We start from the raw sequence: 23,227 nt of genomic DNA, 5'->3' as shown, positions 1-23,227 counted from the left end.
GCTATGTACAGTAAACAACCAAAATGACAATTTCTTTTACAAGTTTTAACCATAATAAATTACAATATACCAGCCAGGATTCTATTCAATGAATCTCCCTAAGTTGAAATTGAAAAATTCAGTTTTAAACTGAAAAGACATTTTAAAATAAAAATATAGGGCTTTGAAAAATAAGATTAAATCTGAAGCACCACAATTTTATTAGATTTAGTTCTCACAGATACTTCCACCTGGCTGTAGACTGTTAGTAACAGTCTTTAAAAACGAGGCTTTAGGATTATTCGCAGGGATTACTAGTTGGACAAAGAAATCTGTACTGAAAGGTGTTCCCGCCAACTCTCCAGTTCCATTAAGGTTCCACGGATATTTTGACGTCTCCAAAGGAGCATTTGAACCACACCAGACGGGCTTGTCGCTCACAATCCAGAAAGAACCAGATGTCCACGCATAAACAGTTTGATTTGACACTCAAAATCGTATTCTTAAAATTAAAATAATAATTAATTAATTTTGACTTACTTGCAAATAGTTCAGCGACACACATAAATTCTTCATATGTTTCAAACGATGCGAGTTTCAGGCCCCACTCCACACACGCCCCAGAAGCATAATCAATGTTTTTCTATGAAATGGATTAAAACCAGATTTTTTTTTGTAAACCGCCTGGTCACATGAAATAAGCCTTATACCGTGGGGTAGAAGTTAGTCAATATGTAGTTACGTCCCCCACAAACATTGTAAAATGCTCTTTTTCCGCATGGGTTTGCTGCAATAATAGGTCGAAGCCCGATTACGATTAGCATTGGTGAATTTTAATCTATCTTACGATCTTCATTCACGTAGGCCATTCTACATTTAACCTACACACAAAAAGCAAATACAAATAATTGCAGTGCTGATATTATATTGTTTGAAAATCTTAAACTTGTTACGGTAAGAATGATTTAATACTCAAGAAATTCTACGCACATTGAATTGAAATTTCCCCAATGAGCTATCGTAGCAAAGGGCCTGTGCTGATGGCAATGCTGCAAATTCCTGAAACATTAATATGAAACGCTTTTCAGCACCGCAAAAACAGCATTTGTGCTTCTCTTGAACAATTTAAATTGCTCGTTCACGAGCAGGACCAGCTGTTTGAGGAAAAATGATTAAAATGTATGCAGGATTGTGAATTGAATTCAATAAAATTTTTTAAAACAGAAGCTATATAGGGAGCACCTTCTGCACTTCATTGCCAGACTAGGGTCAAAATTTTCACCGGGATTTTAGGTAGGGAAGCACCGGGATCCAAGGAGGTGCACCTCTGGGGTACAACGTGTTTGCAGGGTTCCAGGAATTATAATTTGGAGATGATTTTGATGATTTTAACCAAAGAATATAATTTTAATTTCACCTTCAACGTGCATGAGTAAGATATCCGTTATTACGCACAGGAAGTTTAATTTAAAGTGCAATAACACCTATGCAACGTGCAAGAAGTTTATTTGAACTTTTTCAACGATTTTAGGGGCACGAATGGGCAAATTTGGCAGGATCAAGGAAGCCCCAAAGTGGAGGGGGAACTTGGGGTTGCTCACTACGCCCGATAACACAGTCTGCACTGCCAATAGAGCACAGAAACACATTCCATCTCACATAATGCCATTAAAATAAATAATAATTGGTCTGGCTTTGCAATAAATAAGACTTTTCAAATCGTACCACTGCATTGCTTGTTTCTACATTCAGTATGGCGCGCTGCACAATATCCGGTGACTCATCCTGGACGCAGGAAAACGCGAGCGATGCAGTGTCACACTCGTCCATGCCGACTGATGAAAACACAAATTCCTCGGAAATGTAAGTGCTGTGTTTCGAAACAAAATAATATTACATACCTTGATTTCCGCAAATTGAGGCAGCAGCAACATTTTTGTTGTACGTGTCCATGTCGGAGCTGAGGGAAAGATCTTGTGCCGATTTAATCAATTCTTGTGTCACTATTTGACCATCCACTATCTAAAACCGAGACCAAAATGTTACATAAAATTTTCTATGATAATAAACATAGCTGACATAGTTGCCAAATTCGCCAACGCACTTTACATAGCACTATAATTTATTGCAGTTACAGGCTTGTTAAAATATTTTGACTAATATTTAAATATACTTTTAGACGCAGATCGAATGTTTTTGATGACCACAGAGAGTCACTTTGTTCTAAATTGGTATTTTTGTTTGAATTATTTATGAATTTTGCAATAAAGAAAATTGAAGAGATACATACCTTCAGTAACATTGTAAAGTAAGCCGCATTCGTTTAATATTGCCCGACCAGCTGTTGCCGACGTTCTCGTGTCTCTAGCCTTTATTTAAATTTTAAAAATAAATAAGTTCATTTACTACATAACATTGTAAACTGTCATCAATTAGTGCACCGCGGTTTTTAAATCTGAATGTCAGAATAGGAAGAAATTATTGTTTTTTTTTTACCTCGCAGATGTACTTGTAGGTATTTTGGCAGTTCTTGTCTGCAATCTGGACCTTGTTGTCTATCAAATTAACCGCCACACAGTCGTCCGCGCTTCCTGGCAGGCCTGGTGCCCACTTTGCATCTCTCACCCTTTTGTCGGTCGCGCACCAGCCAAAGATGTTCTTGTCCCCGATTCTCGCGCCAGATGTCCAATACGTATCGGCAATACTTTTATTTTCTATTTACATGCAATTGGTGTTGTTTTAAACTTGTCAAAATGTATAATAATCTACCTGTCAAGATAGTAGTCAGGCTGTCATACTTGAAGGTGTAGTCGATGCTGAGCAATTTCATTCCAATACTGCAACAAGTAGCGGAAGCGTCTGCCCACTAATTGAGAGGTGGCTTAGAATTAAATCAAAATAAGAAATAAATTCGTACAGTTGCAGTAGATGGGCTGATCAAATACGCTCTGCCAGATTGAAACAACCACATTCCATACTTCTCAAAATCTAAAATAAACAAAATAAACATAATTAAATTACTATGATTGATTTTGGTGAAATAGACTCGTCAATTCAACGCCCTTATTTGGTAATTCTGTGAACAGGGCGCTCTGGAAAAAATTAAGTCCGCATTAGATACCATTTAAAAATTAACCTTAAGATTTTATTACATTTTTCGTGCAATTCGACACCTTTTTACAGTTGTTGTAGCGAGGATTCGGTGCTGGAGTGGTGGTCATCGGTCCCTGATGCATTAATTAAAGAAAAATCCTTTATATTTTCAACAATTTCCTATCCCACCTGGCAAGCGAAGATGAATTTTTCTGTACAGTTTCTGGCGTAAAACAACGCACTCGTTTTATCCTTGTCAAGCGCCAACATAAGGCACAGTTTATCCCACGTTCCCACAGGCTCGCCAGGAGCCCACATTTTAGGTGTTTTGTTTGTTACTATGTTACCCCTTGAAAGACAAAATTCGAAAGTCGAGTTTGGGTGGAAAAGTTTTCTGCCAGATGTCCAATAATAAATGCTGAACGGCCAGTTATCTACAAATTTAATCATATAGTGAAATTAAAAGTAAAGAGAGAGTTAAAATATTCTCACGGTTCATTTGTGACGCCATACAAGAGCGCTTTCCTTCATTTTCTATTGAAATTGGGACCATTCCTACACTGCAACACATTTTGAAGTTTTCCTCCCAATCAACCTGATTTAAAAAAAAATAATTTATACTGTATATCGATAGCTGGCTAAATGTTACCAGTTGTGTTCCGAAAATGAATGAACTCCCGCATGCACTGTACCAAGTAGAGCGATACACTTGAATTGTGCGTTGTTAAAATATGATGAGAAAGTTTTATAATAAGATTTTACCGAATGCTGGATCACTTTTTGCCAACGAATTCTAAAAACAAAAAAAAATTAACATATTTACGAAGATAATAAGCTAAATTACATTTTTTGTGCACTTGGTAGAGCTGCATGTGTATAGTCTCTAAAAAATTAATTTAAAAATTTGATACAAGAGCTGAAAGAAAATTTAGCATTGCTGCGCACATCTTTGGTAAGAGGTCTAAACGTGGTGGTGGTTTTGGTTGATGATGTTCTCAAGGTCGTCGGCCGATTTGTTAATACCTTAGTCGAGGCTTTGGTAGTGATTTTTGCTGTGGTTGTAGCTGCAGATGATGGTTTGAGTGTTGTAATAATTTCTTGATGTATTGTTGCTGGAGTTGAAGTACTCGACGATTGTTGTTCTGTTGAGAGTGTCTCTGCAGCAAAAGTTGTTTCCGGTAAATTGGAAAGTGCCGATGTCGATTCTTCTGTTACATCATCACCAGATGTAGTGGACGGATTTATTTCTTTTGATATTGGCTTAACAAAATCTGTTTTATCTGGAAATATGATTCGTTTCAATTTAGAAAATTTGGATTCGGAATCAATTTTGATGCTGCAAACAGAAGGCATTCCAATACATTTTAATTATCCGCACCAATTTCGAGTTCAATGCTGCTAAAGTGTGCCATGTGATTTTTGTTGAGAACAAAAATCATTCCAGCTAATTTCGGAAGTCTCGAATGAAATATTATATTTTTTGCTTTGATGGCAAATTTACTTATTCGTTGTTTATAAATGTCGTTAGTTTAGTGCACATAAAAAATAAATTGACTTCACGTCTAGAAACTCTATAACATGCAGTATGGCAGGATCATATTCGAAATTGGTGCAGATATAACAATATTAAAATATTTATGTTGGTGCCATATATGTTTTGAGCTTTGAAAAAATATAAAATGCAAAATTTCAATTTATATTCATCGAAATAAATCATTGCACTTCTACCTGCCGTGGGATTCAGATTTGCTGTAGTGTCCGTTAATTTATTTGCGTCATAAGGGTCTGTGGTTTGCTCTGTTGCTTGAATTGAAGGCTCTGGAAGGTCAACTGTTGTTTGTTTTAGATTAGGCGCTTGGGAAGTTTCTTTAACTTCTGTGGATGATACGGTTGTGTGGTTTTCCAAATTTTTTGACTGATGAGAGAGCGTAAGAATAAATATATTGATAGAAAGATTAAAAAATTGATGATGCTTGCGCGTAATTTTGGATGAGCGGGTAAACACGTTTTTTTCCCGCAGCACTTGATAATGTAAATTCTTCTGCGTTTAAACTCCGCTGGAAAAACGGGCAGAGTGAATAAAAAGCAATTTAATTTCTTTAAATTACGAGTTCTTGAAGCTTGATGCGAATTTCTTAAATCTTTCATTGGCTTTTTTGGTAGTCCTCTTTGAGACGACTGTACCAACTAAAAAGCAGATTTAAGACTTTCATTTGTCTTTTTCGTGCGTGTTTCTTACTTACCATACCACATAAAATAATTAATGTTCCAGTGGTTACCAAGAGTTTAATTTTTCTGCTCCACATATTGACGATTTGTACGTGTCAACTGTTTAGCAGTCGATGGCGAACAGAGCAGGAAGCAAAAACGAAACGGATGATATGGTTTGTTTTAACCGTGTACCGTTTCAATACAGTGGCAACGTTGGTTTGCTCGAAAAATGCAAATTTTGTTGCTGTGCATTGAGCGACATAATATGTTTTGCTTTAAATATTTTACAAAAGGCGATCAATTTGGCGGTACTCTGCCTACTATATTATTTAGTGAAGCACCATTTTCAAATGTAGCGCATTTTTTATTCTATGAGAGGTGCGATTTGTTTCTGGTTCATTTAAATTTGTGGTTGTAGCTCATCACACGCATTTTCATATGTCCTAGATGTCAAAAAATGCTGCTTTTGAGTGGACTATAACAAGTCTTCAGACTCAGACACGCTGTCGCCGCGAGAGCCAAGTTTTTCTTTGGATAAGTGGCCTGCCACCGATCGCACAAAACGCGTTCTTTATTGAGCTGTCATACCAGCAGTATATTATTCATTTTCAAGCGCTCACACTTCACATATATACCTCACAAGCCCCTATTTTTCCACATCTGCGTGCATTGTCAAAGCTGCTCTATAGGAGACAGACGGATTTTTTTTTAATTCCCCGTCACTGGCAGATTCGAAAACGTAAAACAAGTGGCTAGATTTCATACCGCCATAGTGTGCGAGAACAAACGAGGCAGAACTCAAGATTGTGAAAAATAAATTAAATATGCTGGTGCGCAAAAATATTTTCATTTCAAAACAGAAAACGAAAAAGTAACATATATTTAATAAAACTTATCAATTACGAATGATGTTGCTTTTATGAAATGTTTGCAAGAAATAAAATAAATTCCACGTTTTTGGTAATTGCAATTCAGTGCGGAGATGGTGCAATTTTTTAGTTAATTTTTTTTTAATAAAATTTAGGAATTATTTTGCAATTGGCTTTGTGTAAGTTTTGAAGAAAATGGAGAAGGATTTCATTCGCAGAAATGATTAAATAAAAATTCGATCGATCCGCTTTAATGCTGGTGGCTTGCAGCATTCATTTATACGCAATCGTTGGACGCAGGTGATGCGTTCCAAATTTAGCTTTGCGCCAAAGGTCACACTTGAAAAGGCCACAGCACGTCTGTCTGCGAGGCGCCGTTTCACAAATGTAAGACCCAAGGGCACTTTTCACTTTTTCCTCCGCCGGACTCGTCGAGTAGAAAGCAAACAAGGAAAAATTCGTCTTCAATCTCTCCTCACGCTGGGTTGCCACCTCCAAAGCGCTGCGTAGCAAGATTTTTCGTGGAATTTCTGCTCTCTTTTTGATTCAGCTCAAAATCTGATGAGGCCAATAAAAGAAGGATCTGAATAAGTTGTTGTTTGAGATTATAGATATTTTGACTTTTTTTAATGTGCAGCAATGAAATATGGATTAAAAACATCCTATTAATTTAAAGCTGTATTTTATTATTTTATGGTTTTAAAAGAGTTAAATATTTTGAAATGTTTTATGTAAAAGTTTGTATTTAATTATTGAGCAAGTGCAAAATTTTTATTTCTTTGCAAGGGCATTGAAGCTCATTGTCAAGTCACTCGGCAACCGCAGCGCAGTAAGGTGTCTGGCGATAACTCGTATTTTCCAACTGCCATTCGAAGCTGCAAAGAAGAAAAAGTGGGTCAACCTTGCCACCCACCTGTCCTGGCCAGTGAGTGCCGGCTGCATTTACACCGAACGGTCTGGCCCGCTCACCCACACGATATGGATGCCATTACTGGGCCGCCAGCTCCAACGGCGGATCAGCAAGCCATCCGTCTTGATAAAAAAAAATAAAACGCTTGCGACGTGTCAACGAACAGCAGCCTCTGCTCTCCATCAATTAGCGGGTCGACCGATTTGGCACCTTTGCCCGTCCAAACACTCTTGTTTGCTATTTATTTTGTCAGACTTTGCTGTTTAATTATGAGGGGTTTTAATTATGATGATTACACCGCAAATCCAACCTGTTGGTGCTAAATGGACACGGGCGAGCAGGCCAGAATAACGTATATCAAAGCGGTGATTGGTGCCGCGAAAGGCTCCTTTGGGACTTGCTCTTGCGTGTGTTTACCATCCGCTGCTTTGATCTGTGTTCAGTTTGTCGACTGATCTGCCAAATTGCCGCTCACAACTCTCCGTCGTGTTGTATTATGTGATAGCCTCTCAGTTTGCTAAATGGAAAGCAATTTGATTCAGATATTCTCTAGATTAACAGTGTTTAAATAATTTTGCCTAATTCCCACCACCGCAGATAAAATTGTTTTTCCAAAGAGGGCCAGATTAGTGCGACGCGCAGATATAGCGTCCAGTGGAGAAAGGCGCGAAAAAATGGTCACGTGAAAATGCGCAAAAAGAAGAAAGAAAAAAGTTTCCGTCAATATTGTGACGTGTAATTTGCATTACTTGCAATAATTGTGTCTTTTGGATCGTAAAAACAAACTCTTGATATACTTGTATGGAAATCCAAAGAGAGCTTTTTGCTTCCCACATTCAGACGCCATCTTGGATCTGCGCAGTGGGAACTATTTGTATCGCACATCTGGCCCCCGCTGTGTTTTTCCTTAAGGATCGTTTGGTTAAGCTTGAGTTTTTAATTAGGTTTCAGTTAATATACTCAAGTTCTTACCATTAAATTAAAATAAATTTAATAAACTAAAAACAGTTATTTTGCGCCGGAAAAGAATTAGTCTTATGCTTATAAATTTTATCAATATTTTCGATCAAGATAGATTACTTGATCAAAGCGTTTTTTTAATAATTAACAGTTGAAAAAATTAAATTTCTTTTGTTGCATTAAGTACTATATTATCTTATGTAGGAAAATTGCATTAAATTTTCTAATCGATCTACTTCCTCCTTCATTAATCTCTTTTAAGTAAAAGAAACTGCCACACCGCGCACTGCTTAAAGTTGTTGGGCGAGACACTAAAGTTGGCACCAATAACACGCAATTCGCAGCCGCCGCGCCTTTGTGTACACCGCACTGTATCTAAAATGGGTCAATTTGACAAGGAAAAAACTTGTCAAATTGACGATGACCGCGTTTTAACAAGCTTTAAACTCGTCACGGTTTTAAGCTCTTGACTAGCTAAAAGCTTGTCAGAGCATACTGTCGCTGACTAGCTTAAAACTAGTTAAAACGCGGTCATCGTCAATTTGACATGGTTTAAGCTTGTCAGAGCCATGTCGCTGACAAGCTTAAAACTGGTTAAAACGCGGTCATCGTCAATTTGACATGGTTTAAGCTTGTCAGAGCCACGTCGCTGACTAGCTTAAAACTCGTTAAAACGCGGTCATCGTCAATTTGACAAGCTTAAACCGTGTCACTGCTGGCCTGCCGCCGTGCCGCCGCTGCACGCTGGCCGCCGTGGCGTACGCTGGACGCTGGCCTGCAACCCCGTGACCACCGCGTACGCTGGCCTGTCACCCCACGGCCGCTTTACGCAGGCCGCCGCACGCTGGCCGCCGCAGCTAACGCTGGATGCTTCCAATTAATGCGGCGGCTGCCTCGTTAAAAATTTTAAACGTCAATTTGACAAGGAAAAAACTTGTCAAATTGACAAGCGTCATTGGTAGCCTGCCGCTGCTGGCCGCCTTCGCTGCGGCCACGCCACTACAGCTCGCCGCCTTCGCTGCGGTCACGCCACTACCGCTCGCCACCCCCCGGTGTTGGCCGCCTCCTCCGCGGCCGCTCCCGATGTTGGCCACTACCGCTGGCCAGCCGCTCAAACGTTCGCCATCCCCGGTGCTATGGCCGCCTCCGCTGCGGCCGCTCCTGGTGGTGGCCACTACCTCTGACCGGCCGCCCCGATAAGTTATGCCCCCCTCCCCGGTGCTGGCCGCCTCCGGCGTGGCCACCCAATTGACCGCCGCCCCAGGTGTTCGCCGCGCGACATTGAATTATGATATTTATCCCAATTAAATAAAAATGCGTCTTACCTTTTTGGTTTAATCCAGCACCAGAGGCACCACGAACACCAAATTTCGCACAATTTGGATAATTAATGTGCATATTCCTCAAAGCTTCCGACCATGAGCGGGAATATGCACTAAAAATCAAATGTATCGCACTGAATTCTCGGATAAAACTGGACGCACATCGTTAATGACCGTTGGTGTTGCTCTAAGTCTGAGATTTGAAGCTCACGCGAGATTGACGGTTTGCCTGCGTCGTAGCACGGATAAAACCTCTTGCTGCAACACGTTTGAACCGCGTCAAAGCGCTTTGACAAGTTTTAACCATGTCATTTTGAGCAGGAAATTTTGACATGGTTAAAGCCTCTCATTGCGACCCGTTTAAACCGTGTCATCGCGTTTTGACAAGTTTTAACCGTGTCATTTTGAGCAGGAAATTTTGACATGGATAAAGCCTCTCATTGCGACACGTTTGAACCATGTCATCGCGTTTTGACAAGTTTTAACCGTGTCATTTTGAGCAGGAAATTTTGACATGGATAAAGCCTCTCATTGCGACACGTTTGAACCATGTCATCGCGTTTTGACAAGTTTTAACCGTGTCATTTTGAGTAGGATATTTTGACATGGTTAAAACTTGTCATTGAAACACGTTTAAACCGTGTCACAGCGCTTTGACAAGTTTTAACCGTGTCATTTTGAGCAGGAAATTTTGACATGGATAAAGCCTCTCATTGCGACCCGTTTAAACCGTGTCATCGCGTTTTGACAAGTTTTAACCATGTCATTTTAAGCAGGATATTTTGACATGGATAAAACCTCTCATTACAACACGTTTTAACCGTGTCATCGCACTTTGACAAGTTTTATCCTTGTCGCGACAAGGTTTAACCTCGTCACTACGTCGCTGACCAGCTTTTTCCTTGTCAGCTTGACTCATTTTAGATACAGTGCGGTGTCGCTCACACAGCAACTACAGAGAGAGAGAAAGACGAGCGGAGAAAAACCCCAAGCACCCTTTGTCGCATTAGAAACAATAAACAAGCCGCCGGCCTCTCAGAAACAAAGAGGCGCAGCAGCAGCAGCAGCAATGGCAGCAGCGCGGCCCTAAATTTCGGCACCGGTCCACGCGTGACCGGCATTGCGAAAAACGAGACGAGCATGCACTGGAGATTAGCTCCATAAATGGCAGAAGTTGGCGCAGAAATTAGCTCGTAAAGTGCAGCATTCAGTTTATTCACGACTTACGCATAGGCGATAGAGAGAAAGAGGCAGTTTCATGAGACATTATTAGGCAAATTTTATGACGCAAAAGAAAGGACTTGGATCTAAATCTGATTTTTACGCTCAATGCTCAAAAGGTTTTCTAGATTTACTTTGATATCCAATTGGGAAAAGTTTCTTTTTAAAGGCCCCTAAAAGTAAATCAGAGTATACTGACAAATTCAGAAAAGTTCTTCAATCTTACCTTAAATATGCCCTGAAAATTGGGAATTTTCCAGTGGGGGTCAGATGTGCGGTAAAATAGGTTGCCACTGCGCAGATCCAAGATGGCGTCTGAATGTGGGAAACAAAGAGCTCTCTTTGGATTCCCGTACGAGTGTCAAGAGTTTTTTTTACGATAAAAAAGACACAAATCGAACAAGTAATGAAATTTATGTCACGATATTGACGAAAACTTGGTTCTTTTCGCGCATTTTCGCACTTGACCGTTTTTTCGCGCCATACTCCACCGGACGCCATATCTGCGCATACCACGAATCTGGACCCCGCTGCAAATACCCTTTCATATTTCGTGAAATTTGGCAAATTCTGAAATACAACTGTCAATTAGTACTCATTGCAGAAATAAACAAATAATTTGATCAACTGCTAATTGTAGCCAATTTTAGTCAACTATTCAATTGAATTTCCATTGTTGTCTTGTATCAATTCAATTTAATGGTGAATTTTTTAGTCAAACTGCTTGTTGACACTAAATTTTAGGCGAGTACCAATAGTTGAATGCCAGAAAACGTTTTCAAACTTCAAAGATCTGACAAAAATAAGCCCAATAAGTTTTTATTAGAAATTTAGGACCCCTAAAGGAAAATTGAAACCAAAATAACAAATGCTTTTCAGCACAAAAGGACGAAGACGTGTTGAAAAGTTTTCCGAAACCTCAAAGGTCAAATTGAAAAAAAATTGTAAATTTAATCCTGACTTTAAAGTCTTTTTACTCCACCAAAAAAACAGTATGTAAAAATTGAATTTAAAAATTTTCCGGTTTTAGATTTTAAATCTGAGATGAAATGTAAAATTTTTCCATAAATTTATGGGTTGTTCGAGTGTCAAGTTTGCTGGCGAGGCCTAGGTTTGACGCAATTTAATTTAATTAAAAATAAATAATAATTTTTCGTTCTGATCGTCCGAGTGAATATTTTAAGTCAGGGAAACATTAAAATTCAATCATTTATGAAAATCTAAATTCAGGGCGAATATCTGTTGCATGGATGAGAATGCAACTCGATATAGATGAAGTTGGACAGTTTCCATGACTTTTTGTCCTACTTTTGTTGAATTTAGGTTCCTGGTATTAATCAAAAGATTCGAAAAAAATCTGCTTTCAGTGATCAGGGCTTAAGAAAAAATATTAATTCTTTTGTATGAATTTTATTATAATTCTGTCGACTCGACCTGTTTTTTTCCTTTATGCAGGAGAAAACGCCCAGAGAAGCAAGCAGTAAAAATAGGGCGGGTGGGACTAGGGCGGCCGCCTGATGCAGGGGTTGGCCGCAGAGGCGCTGGGGCTGTCATCGCAAGTGGCGTCGGAGGCGAAGGGTATACTGCAGCAGTGGGTCGCCGTTCGCCGCATAGGATCTCCTGCAGGCAGTCGGGCCAGTCGCTCTCTCGCTCGCTCGCTCGCTCTCCGTCTCGTCGCAGGTACCCATTTTGCAGCAACACACACAAAAAAGCCAAACTCACGCAACAGAACAAATTCTATCACCCCGCGACTTACAATTTAGAGTGCTGCCGCTTCTCAGTTTGTTCTTGGTGTGTGCGTGCGTGTGAGTTTTTGCGTTAGTTGAGAGCAGATTTAGCCGCAATTTTTGACTAACAAGTTGTAAGAAAAAAAAAACAGTTGAGCTAACGCAGCAGTCACCCCTGTCGGCCCTGCCTAGAGGACCCCCTCCCCGTTAGTTGTTCGCGCTAGTTGGCACTAGAAATCATTCACCACGGAGCTATTTAATAATCCTGTTGTTACAAAGTTTATGGAGTGGGCAGGTGAGAACACCAATACCAATTTTTTCCGCATGCTCTGCCGTTTGCCGCAGAGGGAATGTCTGTCTGTCTGTCTGTCTTTCGTGTGCTGCATGATCTGTGTGGTAATTCGCAACTCCTGCTGAATTTTAAAACAAGGTTTGACTAAAGGGCGGTTATTTAACAAAACCCATGGTTGTTTTTAGACGTTAATATTAATAGGATATCCGTTTTTTTAAATTGGTAATAGTAATTTAAATTTCCTTAAACGTAGCTTTTATTCCAATATAACTTTAATATCCTCATAGTCCTACATAAAAATCCCTGCTCCAAGAATATTTTAAACTTTTTATGTTTCACTAAACTTTCCACGGTGGGTTTTAATTTTTAAACCAATCAATGTTGGGAGACATCGTTCACAGACGAAAAATATTTTTTCTAAAACTTCTCCAAGATAAAATATTTATCTATTTCTCTTGAAAAAGAATCCTTCAAATATATACTAAACGAGTCATTTACGTGGAGCAATATAAATAAAATATTGACATATAATATGTTTTACTTCTTAGAATGTATTTGTTTCCCTCTGATTCTGGAAAAATCAGAATATATCTTTCCTTTTTTTTTCAATTTTTGGAAATCCAGCGACACAGTTACTGTGCAAACCCTGTTTTAAACTGCATGCATTACCTGTGAGATTAAGCTTTCGGAACATTGGCTTGAAGGAAATACCCGTGCGCTGTGCATGCCGTCTTCCGTGTAATCTCGCAATTTATGTCGCTTTAGAAACTTTGCGGGGTGCCGAGCACCTGAACACATTAAACACGGGAAACGATTTCTAAAAATTTTCATATGTAATCCTATAAGATCGATTTATTCGGCTAAAAACTTCGGAAATTATCTCCCTGAGTTGTATAACTTTGCTTTTAAGTTTACACACATGACGTGAGAAATAAAATTAAACTAGAAAGCTAATTTGTCTCTGGTCTTAAGGCTGAGAGAAACTTGGGAAGTGATATACTAAACAATTTTATGCTTTATTGAGAAGAGAATTTTAATAATTTTCAATTTCCACATAAATTTTACCAATAGAGTAGGTTTTAATTCGATTTCCTGGTGAAAACGTTGTTGAAACAGTCAATATTCTTCAAAACGAAAATTTAGCTAACGCACGTATTTATTTTCTGGGCTTTGATAGACTTCACATCCGTTTTTACTCCTTCAAGAGGAGCTACATTTCCAATGACGAAGGTCACTATTTGGGGTCAAAGTTAATTCAAAGTTAAAATGTTTGACAGTTTGAGAGGAAATCAAGACTTCAAAGAAAATCGGAGATTTCTGTCCGCAATTTTGTTGCAGCTTTTTTTTTAAATTTAGTTGATTTAAATTAATCAGTTTCTACTTTAAAAATTCGTAATTCAGCAATCGTATGTTCATCTTATTGCAGTCTTCAGAAGTTTCGGTAAAATTATCGGTTGATTTAAATTTCCAATTCAAATAATTGGGGCTTAATTTCGAGCTATTTAAAAAAAAATTGAGGTCAAATTTGAAGTGTTCTAACTACATGGGCTTCATCTAAATAGAAAATGCATTGTTAACATCAATTAATTAAGGGATTGACTGTTTGAAGGAGAAACAATGATTATTCTACAATACAAAAAAATCAACAGTCAAAATCAGGAATTTGCTTAAAATTTCAACAATTTCCACGACATTTTTCTTGTTTCATGCTTCCCTGGGATGATTTCAAGATTTCCCTTGTCAATTTCAATGTAGGAAGCCTTTGAGGAAAATGAATCCATGTAGCGTAAAATGAATCACGAACATCAGTAAGCAGAAAGTGCTTTGAAAATCACTCATCCGGTTTTCTTGACAAATTTTCTTCCGACAAGATTAATTTCAGCCGAGACTCAACCGTTGGGAAATAAATTAATTAAGTGAGGGATTTTGATTATTAAGGCTTGCGTCTTCCATATAATTTAATAATCGACTGCCAGGAATACCTTTAATTTCCTTGGAATAATTTTCCACCATACTGAAATTTGTAAATCAAGAATGTATGTGTGAAACAAAATTGTTCACCCCTTTGAAAACTAGCGAATAAACCTGGTTTGAAGTATGCCATATATTGCTATTGTTGAAGCAGGATCTAATTTAGCTTTCATCTAAATGTAAAGCACTGTAATTTCACCCTTATATACGTGTGTGCATTCAAATTTATCTCAAATCTGAAACTCGTCAACTTTGAGTGTTTGCAAAGTAACTTGCTCTCATTTGCATATCATATAGGCGAATGCAAATTTGCCACTGTGCCAGCTGCTGCAATACTATTAAACGAACAAAATGATTTTGTGAGCACAAATTAAACTGACGAAAGGTAATTAAAATGCCATTTTGAAAGCAGGATTTATGAAAAAAAAATAGGACATGCGTGATTGAAACTGGTGCTTTTTTAATTTTGTCTAATGGTTTTCTACAGTTAATTTTCATTGAAAAATACACACGGAATTCATAATTCACACAGCAAAATATAAAAAAAAACAAAATTGGAAATTAACAAAGAAAAGACAAAACGATTTTACAAACGTGAAAATCAGTAAAAAGTATTTAAAAAAATTTCATCACCTTTCTTATTTATTTGTAATAAGAATAAACTCCATATTAATTATTCCATGAAATGGGCGGGCTGCAGTTGGTAACTAAAACTAGTAAGGTTAAATATAAAGAGACCATTTTCAACGAGTCTTACGGGAGATAGACTTTTTAACGTAGTAATCCTAACATTTAGCTCCGAATTCTCTGTTTTCTGACCAGTTTTTGCGCACTTACGTATTCTCTAAAATTCTCAACCGTGTAACCGGAAGGAGCCATTTCCATAGCTATTAATTTACACATTTTCACGGAATTTGACGCCACCGCGTGCATTACCATACGAATAGAGGCACGCATGTTGGTGTTTTGTCGAGCATATCGTCAAAGCAAACCGCCCTGCTGCTTTCGCTCGCAAGCTTATACAATTTCATCCGCCACCCGTGGCAAAGGACGCGAAATTTAAACGAAACCCATCCGCAATGCAGTTCCGATGAAATTCCGCCGTGCTGCATTCCTTTGCTCTTCTCGTGTCTCGTGGAAAAGAGCAAACAGCAGTCGCAGGATGCTAGGTTAGGGTTGCTGCTGCCCAACCCGCCAAGCCGCGTTTTAAAGCGACACCGCGTATAGCCTGCTAGCTCCCTTTCGCTCTTTTTGCTCGGCTCTGCAGGCAGGCTGGCTGGCTAATTTCGCAAAGGCGCGCAAAAGCCCGATTATGACTGGGCCCCGGCATGGCACGCATTTCATTAGGCCCCAGGTGTGTAAAACAGAGTCTCTCTTCATGCGTCTTCCGCATAATTAGTTATAATTAGTCAACCACGTGTGCGAGTATGTTCTTTCGAAATTTAAATTAACTTTGCAAATTAATCTCTTTCAATCATGCACGTTTAATCTGGCGGGAGTATCAAATTATTGAAATAGAATAAATGATTGCTCTGAAGTTATAAAAATAATTTTTTTTTCTTAATGATTTTTCTCTTTATTTATATTATTTTATTTATTTATTTAAATATTCATGGTTTAATTTTATTTTTATAAGTGATGGGGAAAATTTAAATGACTGAAATTGCGTGCTTTGTGAGAAACTCTGTGTTTTCAAAACAATTCTCCAGTTGTTGCAAAAACCCTCAGTGTTCGAAGACACCAACAGATGGCGCCACCATATAATTTCTTAATAAATTTAATTTTAAGGCACTTCCGCTGCGATTTCAGACTCAATCCTGCCACAGTACATTCTTCACATAATATTCTTTCTTTTGACGTGCTGAAAACCAAAATCAGTCCAGCCATTTGCCGTAGAAACGTCGGAAAAGATTTTATATTTTAAAAAAATTGTTTTTCGTGATTCTACGGCGATCGGCTTAACCGATTTTGGTTTTCAGCATGTCAAAAGAAAGCATATTAAGTGAAGAATGCACAGTGGCAGGATTGAGTCTGAACTCGCAGCGGAATTGCCTTAAAATTAAATTCATTACGAAAGTATACGGTGGCGCCATCTGTTTACAGCTTCCAACACTAAGGGCTTATTTAACTGATATGTTAAGAGCTACAAATTGAACTATCTTATTTTCCTGACTTTTATATATCCAAATTGTATTAAATTACTGTTACTGGAACATCAATAAATCACAATCCGAGGAAACCTTTTTTTTTCGAAAAAAATGCATCTTCATGGGAGTCTAAATATTTGCATGAATCCTATTAGAAATTAAGCTTATATGGATCCGGCTCTGTCTTGTTATTATTCAAAGCGTAAACTGGGAGTAACGCAAGGCCCAAAAGTCGACGGCATAGCCGCTAATTATGACAATTGTACGCGTGGCAGTAAACGCGCGTGAGGGCTAAATGGCTGCATATAAGCAGGGTCGTAATTTAATCCCGCACTCGCCTGCCTGCTGCTTTCTCTTGTCGCACACTATTATGAAATAATGCGACACACACCAGCCTGCGGCTAAAAGCGTTTAAATTACTCACAGTACAACATTGTGGCCGCAACTCTACTAATTTCCGCGCCGAAATACAGAAAATTTTACGCGCAGGGGAACACGGCCGGCGCCGCTACAACTGCCAACCAAACTCTGGCGGCACGCGTACGTGTGTGTGTTTTGTTTGAATTATACGTGAATCGACGGCGGCTGTTTAGATTGTATCGCACCCTGCCGTAGTGCTCCATTTAACGCTGGGCCGGGAAAGAACGCGCCGACATGACCGACAACACGCACCCACCACTGTCGGCAGCTGTAAAAGTAAAGAGTCTCGCATCGAATTTTCCCGTTGCGCGTGGCTCTGGGATGTATATTTTTCATTACGTTCATTTGTTGCGTTTCGTGCAGAACCCGCTACCCTACTGCTGAGTTATAAGTCGATTTTTAAACTTTCGAACATAACAGAAAATGTAAGACTAAAGACACGAGGAATTTTATTTTTTCCTCGAGCCCAAATAAATAGACTTTATTTCACCAAACAAACATTAAATCGTTTTGAAATGGACAAAAATAAAAATACTAATTTGCTTCTTCGTGTTTATATCTTGATTTTCCTCTCAAGCTCGATCTGAAAAATAGCACGCAAATAATTTTATATTAAATTTTGTGTTCTCAAAAGGTTTTTTAGCCTCAAAAAATTATTAATTATTTAAAAATTAGTAAATTCCAGAAAATAAACGTTGAAAAAGTTAGTAACGCTTGCTATATTCTCGTTCAAAAAAATATTGAACTACTTCGAAAATCATACATTTCACCCTTTCCATATTCAATAAATTGGACTGAAGAAGTGCCTTTTGGTTTTGTCACAGTCTAGAATCAAAAGTCAAAGTTTGTCACTATTTCGATTTTTTCTTTTAATTCCTCCCTTCGTGATCGTGTCAAACAAACAAACAAACTTTGAAGCCATATTTAAAGTGCTACCAAGGTTTTGGTGCAAAAATCCATATGTTTCATATGCAAAGGTTTGAAAATCAACTCGTTTCAATTTCAAGCTGGAATGATGTAGAATCTGGCAAAATAAAACGGATGTTTGTGACTCATTCATTCGGTTGTCACTGCTGGCGAACTGCAGCGTCAACGCGTGTAACATTTTTCTCCGAAACAGTGAAATCTGAAAATATGTGGGTTGAATTAGAAATTACGAAGTTTACAGAAGTTTTTAGAAAATATTCCTTAAACCTCAAGGATGAAAAAATACTGAAATTTTAAATCCTTTTAGGTGTGTGGTGTTTAAATTAAAGGTAGCAGTGAAATGTCCAATTTCCAACAATTTTACGGTAGTAAAATTCGCTCTTCGTTGATTTTTGAGATTTTTTTTTTAAATTACATCTACCAGTTTCTGCGAATCCAGTACGCGCCCTATTTCATTAAATAGGGCGCCAATGCCGGTTGTTTATTTAAAAATAACTCTGAAATTAACGAGGATCAGCAAGTCTGGTTATTCATTTCCCTCTCAAGAATTGTATGAAATCTCTGCTATATTTTCATCTGGACATAAATTGCTCTAACTCCTTGTGCAAAAATATAGTTTTAAAAATGAGAAATTTTAGTGGCACTCAATATACAGAAATATTAAAATACACACTTTTCGTCTGACAAAATGACAGGTTACAGTTGTATAAATCCGTTTTGGGGTGGCTTAAGAATTCTTAGTCTTACAATTGAACTTTTTGAGAGGAATGTTGTGGACATAATTTTAAATCTAAATTTTTTTTGAAAAATATTTAAAATTTAAAAAAAGTTTATTAGTGACTTAAGAATTATAATTAATATATAAAAACTATCGTTACATTAAAAAATCACAAATGTTTGAAATATTTACGATCAATCGCAAAGCAGCATCGCACAAAGAGCTAAAGGGTTTGAACTAACTGCGGTTTTTTACATTAGGGACATTTTTACAGCGTGCATTTCACTGTACTCTCGTGTCAAAGTATCATAAGGCTCTTTGTGTATTAAAAGGGAGAAAGTGGATCCAGTGAGAGTGTTTAAATTTGATGCGGTTGCGGCCGAGGCAAAAAATAAAAAATAAAAATTGCCGCGAATAATTGCCTTTTTTATTGCTGGCGAGGGTGAAAAATGGACCGTGTTTATCGCTCGTAAACGGGACCTGTGCGTAAAAAGTGTAAAGTAAAAAACGCAGCGAACGATGGTGGCGCGCGGGCAATGATTTTCGCTGGGCGAAATATATGAAAGTGCTGCTGTGCTGCTGGTGTGAGGGAAATATACAGCTATAGCTTGGCACCTATCTTGGCGGGCCACTGCACGCCCAAAAGAACAAAGAGCTTTGTTTGCAAAGCCTCCGAGCGCTCGCTTCTTCTCCTTGAACACTCAATCTTTCCAGTTTTTGCCGTAACGAGCAGCCAGCTAATTTTTTAATATAATCTCGCAAAGTTTTTCTTTTCACGTTTTTTTAGTGTTAATTTGAAAGCGAAATAAGAATTACATTTTTATTTACTAATAAGTATAGGTTTTGCAACATTTTGGGTTTTTGTTTCGAAATAAACATTACGAATTTTCTTCAGACGCTTTTGAAGCCAATTCTGTTTTTGTCTATTTTTCATGCTAATAATATGAAGATTTTAAGGTTATAGCAATTTTTAAAAGATTTCGCAATTAAAAAATCTATTAGGCAAAATTCAGATGGATTTCGGGGCGATTTTTTTTTAATGAAAATGGATCAAAATTGGGAAATTTTTCATGGTCTGATTTCTTTACTCCTATAGGCCCTTCATAAGCCAGAAATTTTGTTAATAATATGTAGTTTAATAAATTATGTAAACCAAATTTTCCTTGATATATTTTAGCTCAAAATATATAGGTCCAATATTTGGTTTAGCTCCTGTTTCCGATAGCAAAATCAACAATATTAATAAAACGACATGGCCAAAATATGCGAAAATTGTGATTTAAAGCCCACTATTAATTTCTACTTCGAATATCACAGGAAAAAATTAATTTTACGATGAAAATAAATCTTAAAATCATCTACAGTGTGCCACTTTGCTCGATTTTATGAGTTTTATATTCTTCCAGGCATTATTTCGACAGTTTTGGGAGCAAAAGACGGTTTTAGAGTCTGTTTAAATTCTGGCACACACTTAAAATTTCATGATTTGAGTTGGTTTGGTGTCTGGGATGAAATCTGGCGCACAGATAAAATATTCGTCTTTGCTATGAGCAAAAAATATTTTTAAATAATTTGATTTTCGAGAAGACCAGAATTTTGGCTTTGTTAAGCGGCTTCTTTTTGCGTTTCCCACTTTCGAGCAATCCAATAATGTCCATCGGTAACGGGGGCTGAATGATATCTTGTCGTCGAAAAGCCAATACTTGACCCTATTTCCCGGCCGCACAGCGAGGCGAGACCGCCATAGCAAACAGCCCCGGCACTCCGGATTTCACTGCGGACCCAGAGCCTCTCCACTCTCCTTCATGGGCCATTACTCAAGTGCTAGAATAAGCCTTGTCAACATTAGTGTTCGAAAACGAATTTCATCGGCTTTTCTGTTAGTACCGCAGAGTGGTCGAAACACTTTTGTATGCAGAGTTATTGAGTGCGGCCGTACTTTGGGGAGAAAAAACCACATGCCTTTGGTTGTCGCAAGCAATTCCCTGACGGACGATGCTATTGTACGAGCAATTCCGGTTCAAAGCGAAAAAATTTGACTGAGAGTCGCATAGATTTGGTGTCACAACCAGAAATAAAGGGTACGCGTTTTATCACTTTTTTATAGAGAAGATAAAATTTATTAAACGCTCTAGGTGCCTACAACACTACAATAACTTATTTTTTTGAATAGTTTTGCTGCCTCTCTGACAATCAGACTCGTTTTTCTATTAAACATACTTTTCAATGCACTCACCACAAAATATACTTTTCATAATGAAAAATCTGGCGAGCCCAAAAAAGATAAGCACAAGGGAGATAATGTCTTAAAACGTGGATAAATTATTACGAAATTTTGAGGCATTGATGACTCATTCTGGACGATAAAGTGACAAAAATCGTTTTTAAAATCTCTTTAAAACTGGCTCCGACGTCAATTTGCGAGTTTTTGGTCCTCTGCGCTTTTAATCTTACTACTTTTCATTTAAGACTGCAAATTCAATATATATTTATGTGCTGAAAAAAGGTTCAACCATTTTGCGGTAGAAACTTCAATTATTTTTCATTTCAAAATTATTATATTTTTGTTTAGCGTGTCTACCGTGATTGGTCCAACTGGTTTTAATTTTCAGCACATCTAGAACGTAATTAAATTTAAAATCAGAGTGGAAATGTCTCAGAATTGTTGTTGTGGCAGCCCTATAGATGCAAAAATTTATGAAATTTTGCATTTTTATTTTTCAAAAATTGTCGCTTGATATTTTTCTTTGTGGAATATGGCAACAATTTATAACCACAACATACAAAAATACAATCAGGACCTATGAACAGTTTAATTTCATATTTTGCCAAATGTATCGAAAAATCAAACGGGATTGTTTTTTTTATTTTTTGCTTGATTTTTCTTTAATTCTTGTCGCGATCTTTTTTACCGTGTGGGAATCATGTGGTAAATTCCCCTTCTGAGGATTTTCTCGGAATTCTATCGGAAAAATTTAGCTCATTCGATATAATTTTTTATGTTATTCTCCCTTTTTCAGTTTAGATTCAGTTAAATAAATAATCAAACAGCTAATGTAAACATGAAATTAAGCAATCGGGAAAGCTAAATTGTAAATGGGTGTTGTGGTAGTAATTCTTCTTGTTATTATTATTGTTGTTATTCAGGGATTTTTAATACCTCTGGGAATCCCTTAACATTTTCGCTGTTTATGAATAGGTTTATGTGCTGTGCAAACAAACAAATTGATTTAATTATGTTTATTTACGTGTACATTTGCGCCTATAGTTACACCGTCAAGAGACTAGAAAGGGAATCGTTTTTTGACAGGACTTTTGCAACACGCGGGGTAAATTTGACAGGGCGACACGCACCCGCAACGTTTTTCCAATACCGCCAGCTGCGGAAAGTAACAAGCCGCCCGCGCACTAGGTGTGCAGGTGCACTTTAACACCTCCTCGGTGACAAAAGACTTTCTTTTCTCCGTGCGTGCGTGGCCATTTTTCAATCGTCTCTCAGCAGCAAGAAGTTCGATTCCGCGTGCCCCTGTGCGACAGCAGGAAATTGAATTTGTCGCCCCCGGAATGACGCACCTGCAACACACAACACAAATACACATGCGGGCGCGCGAATTAAATTTAAGCAAGCAACTCTGCGGCGGCGTAACTTTTGAGCAATTCCGGCAGCACCGCTGTGTTTTCGCCAATTGCGGTGGAATTCGCGTAAAAAAGGGAGAAACTTTTATGCCTTTGCTGAGAAATGCGGCATTTTTAATCTGCGCGCGCCGGCAAATGAGGTCTGCTCTTCTTATCGTGCCAGGGACGTGCAGTGTTTTATGTGATACGCTAATAATAACCGTCAAGTTTGACTCGGCGGTGGAGGAAGGCTGGTGGTTGCAAATGGCAAAGTTTCTGCGATATTAAAGACGTGCGCGCTCCGCGAGCAAAAGTTACATTGACGCGCCACCATCCATTATTTATTCGCTCGCAGGAATGTCCGCGTTTACTTTGAAAATCAGCAAAAATATGTGGCTTGCGGCTGTGAGCATCTCTTCCGCGCCGTGGTATGCAACGCAAATAGTTAGTCCAGCAGCGCTTTTGTCCTCTATATTATATGGCAACTATGCAAATTGAAAATTTATTTTTGCAGCGAGGACGTGCTTTTGTTGCAATGAAAAGCGGCTTTTCGATCAGTGGATATTGTTCTACACTCAGAAATTATTATTTAATTAGATTTTTTATGAAAAAAATCACGTTTTTTATGTATAGGTATTATGACCAAAAGATGTAAGATTTTCGAGGAAGAGAATTTGATTAGGTGTAAAAACCTGTCTATTTTTGCACCAGATGGGAATTAGATTCATGCGACGCGCAGATATGGCGTCCGGTGGATTATGGCGCGAAAAAACGGTCACGTGAAAATGCGCGAAAAGAACCAAGTTTTCGTAAATATTTTGACATAATTTGCATTACTTGTACTG

The 23,227-nt window shown here is 38.1% G+C and overlaps 2 protein-coding genes across 3 annotated transcripts in view; one reads left to right on the top strand and one right to left on the bottom strand.

The window, feature by feature from the left end:
- Positions 1-181: 181 nt before the first annotated feature.
- On the bottom strand, positions 182-3,850 carry LOC135936297 (uncharacterized). The gene is made up of 16 exons (XM_065479058.1): positions 3,835-3,850; positions 3,722-3,780; positions 3,565-3,667; positions 3,262-3,506; positions 3,132-3,206; positions 2,897-3,071; positions 2,749-2,845; positions 2,476-2,693; positions 2,270-2,348; positions 1,881-2,001; positions 1,705-1,814; positions 970-1,038; positions 827-860; positions 690-766; positions 520-622; positions 182-467 (listed from the first exon to the last, which is right to left on the bottom strand). The coding sequence occupies exons 9-16, from the start codon at positions 2,279-2,281 to the stop codon at positions 208-210; spliced, it is 786 nt and encodes a 261-aa protein (XP_065335130.1). The 5' UTR covers positions 2,282-2,348; positions 2,476-2,693; positions 2,749-2,845; positions 2,897-3,071; positions 3,132-3,206; positions 3,262-3,506; positions 3,565-3,667; positions 3,722-3,780; positions 3,835-3,850; the 3' UTR covers positions 182-207.
- Positions 3,851-12,184: 8,334 nt separating this feature from the next.
- Positions 12,185-23,227, top strand: part of Scp2 (Sarcoplasmic calcium-binding protein 2) — an 81,973-nt gene continuing 70,930 nt past the window's right edge. The window contains exon 1 of one of the 2 annotated variants that reach the window (XM_065478774.1): positions 12,185-12,245. Coding sequence is in view for 1 of the 2 variants with exons in the window: in XM_065478773.1 (XP_065334845.1) it covers positions 12,575-12,587 (13 nt within the window). In the remaining variant the exon portion in view is untranslated. Of the gene's footprint in view, positions 12,588-23,227 lie in introns of both variants that reach the window. The other variant, XM_065478773.1, reaches the window with a different exon arrangement.

This window comes from Cloeon dipterum, chromosome 2 (genome assembly GCF_949628265.1).
Source record: "Cloeon dipterum chromosome 2, ieCloDipt1.1, whole genome shotgun sequence".
NCBI lineage: Eukaryota > Metazoa > Arthropoda > Insecta > Ephemeroptera > Baetidae > Cloeon > Cloeon dipterum.
The sequence above is the reverse complement of the archived record's forward strand: the minus strand, read 5'-3'. Positions and strand labels throughout refer to the sequence as shown.